Below are 10,948 nucleotides of genomic sequence, written 5' to 3'. Positions count from 1 at the left end.
TCACTTGGACTACCAGTGATCTAGCGGTTGCCGCGAGTTTTGAAAATTCTGCTAGTGCGACAGAGGATTATAGCTATATATATACCTGCCAGGTAAGTATACATGAAACTTTGTTATATCATAATAACGTCATTTTACAAAGAGCATCACATGCTTATTTTAGTTCGTATGGGCTTTCATATATATCACATTGTGTTTGACGAAACTTCAATCTTTTGAATGGTATGCTTAGAGCTGTAATTGTATTTTTGTTTCACCAATTAAATATCAAGTGAATAAGACCCGGCCAGCGTGATGATGGAGGATCGTCCATGATTGTTTACCCTAATATTTATTCGGCTGACTGTAATTAAACCGCTATTTACCTTTGAAGACTACGTAGGTACATGACAGTACAAGGGGTGCGATGTACCGACGTACAGAGTTCAAAGATAAATAACAGATTAGTTACAGGCGGCCAGCAAAATATTACCTTAAACCTGTAAAGTAAGTAAAATAACATAGGAAAACGTCAACTGCCACAGTCTACTTCAACTGAACAATCTTCGAAGTTTTGGTTCGGAGCCATTAAACGTAAACAAACCGCCATATTTGAATTCTGGTAGACCTTGGTGGGATACGTAACCAGCAGGGAGTGTAACATATAGGTTATGATACTAACCTAACCACCCTAACCTATCCTAACCTAGAAGAACGTGTTACCTGACCGGGGGACGGACCCCTTAAAGGAAGGCAAGCGTAGAATTGTAACATAGGTAAGGAGTCGGTGTATGGTTACTGAAACAAAAGCTCTCCTTGCCTTGCAGCCTTGGTCTCTTGACTCCCATAACATGGCGCATGCGTAGTAGGATTCGGCGTCATAATAGGTGGATTTTGGCTATGCAATGGCTACATTATCAGTTTATTTGTAGCTTTATTTCAGCTTGTATTTCGTGTTTCAAATGTCATAAATAAGAGGAAACAACACGCCAAAACGTACCCCAAAGTGTTTTACCCCACCCATAACCCCGCTTTCCCATCAGCCCCTCTTACCATAGGATAGAGTTTAAGCCATAATTCTCCCAAGTGTTTTACCCCACCCAGAACCCTGCATTCCCATTGGTCCCCTTTACCTTAGTCTAGAGTTCAAAGGTAAATTACAGGTTAATTACAGCCAGCCAAAAAATATTACTTTAAATTCTTGTTCAGGAGATAAAATTCTATAGAATAACGTCAACAGTCTAGTTCGCTGCAGTATAAGGGCTTAGATCTACCGCCTAACCTTTAGTATTACCTATGGTAATTTTATAGGAAAGGGGGCACCAGTTTCTATATGAGAAGCAGCTTAAAATGCTAAAGTAATACTTTAGCTATGCTTCAGTATCATTAGATGAGGAAAACCCTTACAAACACCAACAATCTTGGGGGACCACGGGTGGGAACTATTATTATTATTATTATTATTTTTTTTTTTTTTTTTTTTTTTTTTTTTTTTTTTTTTTTTTTTTTTTTTTTTTTTTTTTTGCACATTCCTGATTTCAGTGTCAGTTTGGCGGAATGGCGCTTCGCGCCTTAGTATCCGCATTTTGAAACATTCTTGGCAAGCGGGAATTTTTGCGCTGCGCACTTGCCACAGGTTACAGGGCGCTGGCTGTTACTGTTGTACAGCGACGTCACACGTTCTTTTGAGTGTCACCGTGGTTGGGTCAAGGTCGAACTACTTACAAACTACCAATACAAAAAACAAAAATGACCATACGTTATAACAGCTTTCACATTGAAAGGTAGTCAGTTATCCACAGGAACACTTGTAGAAGTTACTTCCATGATGACAAAGAACAAAATAGCTGTGCAAGAGCATTTTCCATATTTATTGTGTAAGAATGGATTATAGAGAAGTAAGGAAGTAAAAAGGGTTTACTGTGTACGTAGTGCATTTGTTACTTGTTTTAGATATTTTTTAGTCCTTATATGCGCACGCAGATACAGACATCAATCTGTAGTTGACTCGGTGAGAGACGAAGCTCCGGCGACTTAGTTTTTTTCACAATTTTTTTGTTTTTTTGTTTTAAAGTTACGTTTTTTGGGACTAGGTAGTAAGCTTTTCCTCACTTAATGACTAGTATCTAAGAATTCTGTACAGTATTCTCCTTAACTCTAGGTAATTACTTTTCTTTAATAAGCCTATGAGCCCCTTTCCTATAGAATTACCATTTACAATATGTGCTTTCCTAATGTGTTCATCCAATCTTTAATTTTGATGTGGTTAATCTAAATAGCCTACCTAGTGTAGGTAATGTATACTAGCCTATACTAGGTCCAATTAAGTAAGGCAAGGGTCACAAAATCATCACTTTGTTAGGTTTCAGTGCATACCATTAAAGTCTATTATTGTATTTTTTTACTTAGCATAAATGTGTACCTAGATTACTTAACCAGTCACATTTAACACAAACCTAAACCTCCATACCAGGTCCTTAACCCCCAGAGCATGATATTAGTTATAAAACATTCCATAAGCTTTCCTTATTCAGCATGAGAGCTATAGGCTAAGTGGGATTAGCATCAATCTATGTTTCACTTGTCATGTTCACCACCCAAAAACCCCACTTTCACAATATGGCTCCCTAAATTGTAGGATACCAAGGTAGGTGCACTAGCCTATCTCTTAAAAGTTCTCATTGCTAACACAGCAAATGTAGAAAAGTTCAAAGAACATAACTTATTAGGCTAAAACAGCCTAATGTGTTAGTAAATATCTTAAGCAGATAGGTACTATGTTGATCGTTTTGTGAAAGAGTACAAATGGGAAAAAGGCGCAGTAGGCTGTAATGTTTTGTTTGTTTGTTTGTATGGTGCTTTTACGTTGCATGGAACCTGTGGTTATTCAGCAACGGGACCAGTGGCTTTACGTGACTTCCGAACCACGTTTAGAGTGAACTTCACCAGAAATACACATCTCTCACTACTCAACGGAATGGCCGAGAATCGAACCGTGACCACCAAGGTGGGACACTAATACCATATGTTGCACTTGGATCCTGACAGGCTATGTAGGCATGGTTCGACTAGATTCAAACAGATTTTAGCATTGCACAGGCTACAATAGAAAGGCAGTTTTTGGCGAGTTATTAGTATGTTTTGAATTAATTATAATTCCATCAAAGTGCTTTGGTAATGTGTTACTGCATTATTTAATATAGATTAGTCTACCACAGGCTATTCTAATTTTAGGAAATGTGTATTTGGTCCACTAGGTTATGGCCATTAAAAAAATCATCATTAATATGGTAAAACTTTATTTTAAGCAATTTTGGATATGGAGAAATTTCTAAATTTGATATGTGCTTTGAATGTTTCTGATGCATGTTCCATTAACAGATGGCCTAACCAACCACACCTAACTTACACTAGGGTACCAGCCTTACTCTAGTGCTGCTTTTAGTTTGGATACATTCCATGAACTTAACTTATTCTGAATGACAGCTATCGGTGGGATTAACATCCTTGTATTTTATTTGTTTTTTCCCGTCAAAAACCTATGCTTTCCTTCAGTGGTTCCCCAAAATGTAGAATACATATGAGGTTGGTTTCACTATCTTAAAGCACACTTATTTGCTAATACTAAAATGAATGTCAGAAATGTAGTAATGTGCATTGGTACCCACTAGGGTATGGGCCAATGTAGAAAGAGGGGTCATGGCTTCAAGTGGAAAATTCGACCAAAATAAAAAATTTAGGTTTTTCTTATTGCTAAAGATAATGTAATCTCTATAAATTCTAAGATATGGGGGATCATGTTGAGAGAGCATATTCAACCACACGGACTAACCTTAACTAGGAAGTAGTGCCCTGACCTGGCCAAGTAACACTGAACATCATTCAAACACATAGCCTAGTACTGTAGCATAGTAGGTCAGAATCATCTTTGTTCATCTTGTAATCCTACTAAAGATTGTAAATAATGTCTTTCCTGCCAGGTGTTTGGTCATAAAACCCTGCTTAACCTGACATAAAACATACAGATTCTTCTGGGTTTGCCCTGTTTCCTTTGAAATGGGCTGTATAGGCAGTGCCCAGTTAATGGCAATCCGGTTTTATGGCGGTTGTCTATAAAATCGGTGATTTATGGCACCATAACGGGGGCTAGGTTTCGGTTATTGGCTCCGTAAGGTGTCGTTAATGAAGTTAAGGCGCCATAACATACCTTACAGAGGCAATAACTGGGGACTGCCTGTAATAGGTTAACTAAAACAATGAAATTATTATATTTAGCGTTAGATTGAATGATTAAAGTGTATTTCGTTTTTTTCTCTCTGTTTTCAAGGTCTTCAGATTTTGTCGTTCGAAATGCCGCAGGCTGTTCAACAGAAAGAAAAATCCAAGAAAAACTCGCTGGACAAAGTCATTCCGCAAAGCAGCAGGGAAGGAGTTGGCAGTTGATCCTTCATTTGAGTTTGAAAAGAGGCGCCATGTTCCCATGAAGTACAACAGAGAATTGTGGGCAAAGACAAGTAAGTGTTTGCTACTAATAAAATTTCTTTATGGTTGGTTTTTCTTTTAAAAAATGGATTTTTGGAGTACGTACCAACTAGAGTACCCATATATTTATATACTTTTCATGAATGGTTTTACTTCTTTCTAATCACTGCATTTCTGTGGGGAGGGGCATCAAGAATGCCTTAGCTAGGAATCTGTTCCATGTACTATTCATGCTTATTACATGTACAAATGAATGACATTCACTGTTGTGCTGTTGAGTGATTGTAATCCATTTTCACAATATTTATTCACTGTTAATTACATTCAGAATATAGTCTAATATATTTGTCTTTCCCCAGTACTGGTCAGAGTAATGTGTTGAGTAGCTTTTTAAGTATGGAAAACCAAGATTGGAAGGTGACATCTGTTTCTAAAAGTGTAAATGGCAATTTTAAATATATTTGCATTTAAATCATGCATAGATAGAATTTAAATTGAGGTTTTACTTCAATTTGTAAATTGAGGAAATAGGAAGGGCTTGCAAGCTGTTTGAGTCTTGGTGCTTTTTATAGCACAGCTTTACCATTAAATTGTTCAATCCTTTTAGTTTTTCATTTGTTGCAGTGATGATATTGTGTATTTGACCTTTGCCTTTAATTCTCATTGCATTGAGTTGCTTATTCATTATTTATTATATAATACTTAAATCTGGATTTGCTTTTTGGACATGGAATAAAAAATATAATTGTAATGTATGTATTCATCAAAGTAGTCTTATATTTTGATGAAAGGTAATTGTTTCTATAAATATACCTCCAAGCATATCATTTGAGTGACTGTAAAGCACACCACTGCTAAAACTGCATCATTTTTTCAACAGTTGAGGCCATGAAGAAAATCACAGAAATCCGTGAAAGAAGGGAGCACAAGTTTGTGATGGATCGACTTGTGAAAGACTTTGAAAATCAACGTGCCACCAACAGAAACCTTGTCAGAGATCACCTGAATCTTATTCGATCTCCTGCTGCTGGACTGAGAGTAAGTTGTGTGTGTGTGTATTTTGTCACTTGCTCTCACTGTTGGCCTTATTGCCCCCCTCCATCAAACTTCAGTATCAATTTATTTATGTTTATTTATTTATTTTTTTTAAATGTGTTGTGGTCTAAGGGCGTGACAGGTTTAAAATTGAGTAAAGTTATTCAATATGCCAAGTTTTTGTGGTAGTAACAATATCAAACATGAAAATACAATATTTTAAAACACATTTTACATTATTTGCCTGTTTTTCATGAAAATATAGTACTTCCTTGTTAACTGTAAGTTGTGCTGAGTTAAATATTACGTATACGTAATGGATGACCAGGAGTGACAAGGCTTGGAAACAAAAATTCCACAAATGCATAAGGTTGGCCAACTTAAGAAAAAAAAAACTACCAATGGAAAGAGAGATAGGCAAATGCATGGTAAACAGAAACAAATGTTAACATTTTTCTGTAGGCAAATGCATGGTAAACAGAAACAAATGTTAACATTTTCTGTACCTTCCATGGGAAGTTGAAAGTGAATATTTACAACCCTGTTCAGGGCTGCTTTTCATAGGCACTCATAAATTTTACCAAGTTATACATTTTTTCCTAAAATCATTAATAAATTCTGAGTATGTTTATTGTAAAATATTTATGAGATTTACCGAGATGGGGAGATGAAGTAAATTTTTGTGAAGTGTACATGTTTTTTTACGTGCTTTTCTAATATTTCTTTGCACTTTTTTAATTACAATTACAGCTGATATACTTTCATGAAAGATAAGAATTAAACCAACAGCAATCCATGGGAATATTTATGAGCAAATAAATATAAAGACTTCATAGGATGGTGCGGGGCAATATATTTGAATCCCTATCAAGTCTCAAGGCATAATGATCACCCTCTGTTCTGTGCTGAGCTACTACAGTTACCATTAGTCATTTATGGATCATTGAAGTGATATGAACATCTTTCCTGCTAAATTCATCCAAATTGTATGGCATGGAGTATTAATGCTCATATGAGTTAGCCCGTCCACCACTCAAAACCTGTTATAGATACTCATGAGCCTGTCCATTAAGGGTCAAGACCTTTGCTAATTTTATTTGGAAAATAATGAATGTTTATAGTATGGAAATTTGCATAGAATATTAATTACTGTAAGTAAACAGTAATTAGGTAATCTAGACTGTGGTATTGTCTGGTCAGAGTATGATGGCAAAAAAAGAAAGAGCAACACCAAAGCATTTTAAAGTTATCCCTGATTTACTATAAATATTATTGATGCCTCTTTATCTTTTGCCTCGTTCATTTATAACTAGAGGCTGTAGGTGATATGTGGTCAGCAGTATAAGAACTATTTTGTTGAAATTACTTGTGTTTAGTTCTGAATTTATCAAGTTTATTGTGTTTGTCTGAATAGATTGACAGCACGTATTTCTTTTTCTTGCAGAGAGGGAATGTCGTTATCAATGAAGAGGACCTCGAGGAGGATGTCATGCAGAGGATCATTTCCGAGGTGTCAAAGAAGACCAAATCGAAGAAGAAGCGTGAAGAAGAGAAATCCTTGGTTGAGGAAGAAGATATGTCTGAAGAAGAAAAAATTGAGGAAGATGACGACGACAATGACAAAGATGATGATTCTGACAATGAGAGTGAGGATGAGGATGATGATGATGACGACGATGACGACAATGATGATGACAAGGAAGATGATGGCGACATGGATAGTGACGTTGAGATGGATTCAGATGATGAGAAGAAGGATGAGTAGGTGACATGCTATGTGATGTTTATATATTTTACAAATCTTGAAAATGTATAATAAAAAGTTCAAAGCTAGATTGTAATGTACTTCTCCCTGCCAGAACTCTTAAAAGTAAAAGGATGCTTACTATTTAAGATTTCTGTTTTTCCCTTCTCCTTGGGAAGGTTGAGTAGTGTCTCTCAAAGGAACATCTAATCTTTTCAGTAACAAAGGTAAACAGCACTTCAGTTTGGAGTATATAATTTGTATTTACAAGCTGACTTTCACCTGGACAGTGGGCACCTTCAGAGCAAACTATAGCCTCAGGGTAGATTTATAAGTATTTATAGGGGGAAGAACCTTGTTTAAAGAAGGCATGCTTAATTTTGACTGGTTGAGAGTTGAGTTGGTAGCTGTGGCTGGGTAAGTACTCTTCTATATCAACAAGCATATAAATAAGACAACTTGGATGGCACTTTAACAACAAAACCAAGTATCTTAGACACTACAGGACGATCTGAACATCGCCTATTCTACAAGGCATCACATCCCATAAACAGAAAATGCCATTAAATAAAGAGCATCTAATGGAGTGTGTCATTTATTTGAGGGTGTTGTAATTTGGTTGTTGGTATGACAAATGCTTCCCTTAAAAACTATCTCTTCGGTGTCAGGGCTATCCATCTTTGTCAATTACGGCAGCATGGCAAAGGACTAACATGACAGCAAATTACTGAAATATCAGAACAGTGCCATCCATACAGATTTAGAGTACTAGAGGAAAAACCAACCATGAACTTTAACAATAAACTCCTGTCACTCACCACCTTAGCACAAAAGTTTGGCATGCATCAGTTCTGACATTGCTAGTAACATCAGAGCTGTAGATGTAAGCAGTTTCAAGGGAGGGCGACCAACCAAATGCATTAATGTGAGCGCAATGGCAGGTGCTCTCTACAGTCCAAACCAACACACAGGTTGAGGATCCAACCACCCCTCTCAACCAGTAAGATCCAGGTTTTCAATCCAAGTTTCTCTTAAACCCCAGTGTATATTATGATGTTCCTCAGGTTCAGTTTGCTCTGAAAATGCCTGCTCCCTATTTGAAAGCTCTGGTTGTAATTGAATACACTAAAAGTGGAAGTTGCTGTATGCATTTTTTGCTAAAATGCCTTATTACCATTTGTAAAGTGTATAGTGTTGAAACAAAACCGCCTCAAGTCACCATGTACGGTTTTCCAGAACAGAACACACGTGTAAAAATAAGTTATTTAGGAAAAGGAAAGGTTGGTGTGTATAATAACACAGCAATGTGGAGTTAAAGTCAATGAAAACTGAAATAAAAATAGAAGGGTATTATGCCGGAGTATAATATCAAGCAACTGAACTAAAGCAAAATTGTCATAACTGAATCACTTCTAATCTTTGTAAACAATGTAACTACCATCCTCATATCAGATAAAGGTAGAAAGATCATTTTAGCAACAACACTAGACACAGGGGCAATAAGATAAGATCAAGATAATGGGGGCAGTTTATAACCAAGATAAAGGTAGAGTTCAGAGGTGTTTGAGTATTTACCATGGCTCTACAGTACAGCTTCAAGGGCAGGAATGATTATGACACAAATAGGTCTGTTATTCTTGGCCATATATTTCTGCAAGTGTGTAGAACTAGCACCTTTGCCGCTTTCTTACTTGGACACTAGTGACAAGCTGGTTCAGCATGACGAGGAAGTAAGTGATCTTACAGTGTTTGGAATATGTCTGGGGCAATGACTGGAATTTCAAGTCATGTGTTCAAGATTAGGATGGAACGGTAAATCTCAGTATCATCATTTGGATATTACAATAATGGGCACTGGTCTGCCTTGTGTAATTTAAGAATTGCTAGCCCATTCCCTCTCATTTTGTCTTTACTTTGAATACTCACTACATATACATAGCATAGTTAATTTTTTCTCTTAATTTCTATATATTTATTTTATTCTGTGCTCTTTATCCATGGTTTTCTTGGCCTTCCTACTGATCTGCACTGTGCTCAAACCAATTCTGCTTATTTTTCTAGGCTTTCAATTCCACATCTCTGCAACTTCCTGATACAATTTGGAAATGAAAATAAGCATTTTAGTGTTATGCCTTACCAAACTATCCCTGCAGTTAAAATTACAGTCCTTTAATATATAATAGGCATAATAGATCTCTGCTGTACTCACTGGCTGTCTAGTAATCCCTTTCCACTTCATCCAGAATGTTGTTATTTGATAGTGACTTGACAATCCAGTATGTACAGATGAGATTTTTCAGATCTGCCTTTTAATCTCCAAAATATTTTCTAGTGAAAATTAAGAGGACTAGCGTGGAGGATTTGAGTGAAATTTGTGAGTGCTCATAAAGTAAGGTGTGAACAATAAATGTACGGGCAAGATGCTCTGTTACTGCTTGTACAGTTGATGTGATTATGGTGATCTGACCAATCATGTTGTCTTTCATGACCAGGGCCAGATGGAATAAGCAGAGGGAAAATCTTACAAAGGATCTGCAAGTAGCTCTAGTTGGCGATTGAACTGAATATAGAATTTAGGCCAAAGGCCAAGCACTGGGACCTAGGCAGTCCCCGGCTTACGACAGGGGTGCCATTCTTGAGATGTGCCGTAAGCCGGAAAAATCATCAAAAATCCTAAGAAAACATTACTTTAATGCTTTGGGTGTATTAAATACCATGCAAAATGCATTTTATTGCATTTTTCATAAAAAAAACTTCAAATATTGATTATTTTGCATTTTTGGAGTCATATTTCTACTGTCAGATCAGCATCATAAGCAGTGTTACCCTGGAACATGCGTCGTAAACCTGGAAATAATTTCTGATGAATATATAATTGAGTCATAACCTCGGAATGTCGTAAGCCAAACCTGTCGTACGACAGGGACTGCCTGTACGGATCATTATGCGCTAAAACAGAAATTTAAGGTAAAAGGTTTGAAAGGTGTACAGAAGGAAAATGTTGCAGTTGCACTATGAATCAATTGTTAGGAGAGGGTGGAAAGTAAGATGGAATAGAATATGGCAAGAGGTACAGTAAAAACAAAACACAACAACATGGGTTACAGCTGGAGCCTAAGGGACACTGCAAAACCTCGAGTAATGCTTAGGTGCACCTTACAAGAAGCACTGATAGCATTATAATTCATCATTGGTTTTGTTATATATGTGAGAATTTCAAATTTGATAATTAGGTACGTAGTATACAATAATTCAACTTGGATGATTACCAAATTGAAAAACTGGTGGTTAGGATGAGGATGCTCTAATTATTTCATTCTTACTCTTGTGCTATTACCACTCAATTAGGCTACATCCCTGTAGGCGTGGTAGCACTGTAGGCATTGCCGGAGGGTTTGCAGCATCCATTCATCCCCTAGCAGCACCACTAGCCTTTTTATATCCATCCCAGCTTCCTCTATTCCATCTAGCTGTCTAACCTCTCTAACTTACTTCTTGGTGCAATTGGGTTTTCTTTTTTCCAGTTTCATCTTTAGATTCTAGTACTTCATCTCACATATTCCCTGGATATCTTTTCCCTCACATCTTGCTCTCCAAGCACTCCCACCCTTCTTTTCACTGTCTTAAGCAGCGAATGGCTTTGGGTTTTATTGTACTACAAATATATGTGACACAGTCGACGCCCAGTATTCACGGGTGATGGGTGAT

General features: G+C 36.9%; 1 protein-coding gene and 1 long non-coding RNA gene across 2 annotated transcripts in view; both read left to right on the top strand.

The window, feature by feature from the left end:
- The window catches only part of LOC135201008 (probable ribosome biogenesis protein RLP24), a 100,365-nt gene extending 93,036 nt beyond the window's left edge, over window positions 1–7,329 (top strand). The window contains exons 2-4 of the mRNA XM_064229830.1: window positions 4,307–4,493; window positions 5,342–5,499; window positions 6,941–7,329. Of these exons, the coding sequence (XP_064085900.1) occupies window positions 4,307–4,493; window positions 5,342–5,499; window positions 6,941–7,261 (666 nt within the window). The 3' untranslated portion in view covers window positions 7,262–7,329. The remainder of the gene's footprint in view (window positions 1–4,306; window positions 4,494–5,341; window positions 5,500–6,940) is intronic.
- A 1,425-nt stretch (window positions 7,330–8,754) lies between these two features.
- Window positions 8,755–10,948, top strand: part of LOC135201009 (uncharacterized) — a 37,652-nt gene continuing 35,458 nt past the window's right edge. Inside the window, exon 1 of the long non-coding RNA XR_010311435.1 lies at window positions 8,755–8,970. This is a non-coding gene — a long non-coding RNA (uncharacterized LOC135201009). The remainder of the gene's footprint in view (window positions 8,971–10,948) is intronic.

This window comes from Macrobrachium nipponense, chromosome 27 (assembly GCF_015104395.2).
Source record: "Macrobrachium nipponense isolate FS-2020 chromosome 27, ASM1510439v2, whole genome shotgun sequence".
Classification (NCBI taxonomy): domain Eukaryota; kingdom Metazoa; phylum Arthropoda; class Malacostraca; order Decapoda; family Palaemonidae; genus Macrobrachium; species Macrobrachium nipponense.
This window is presented reverse-complemented; position numbering and strand designations above follow the sequence as displayed.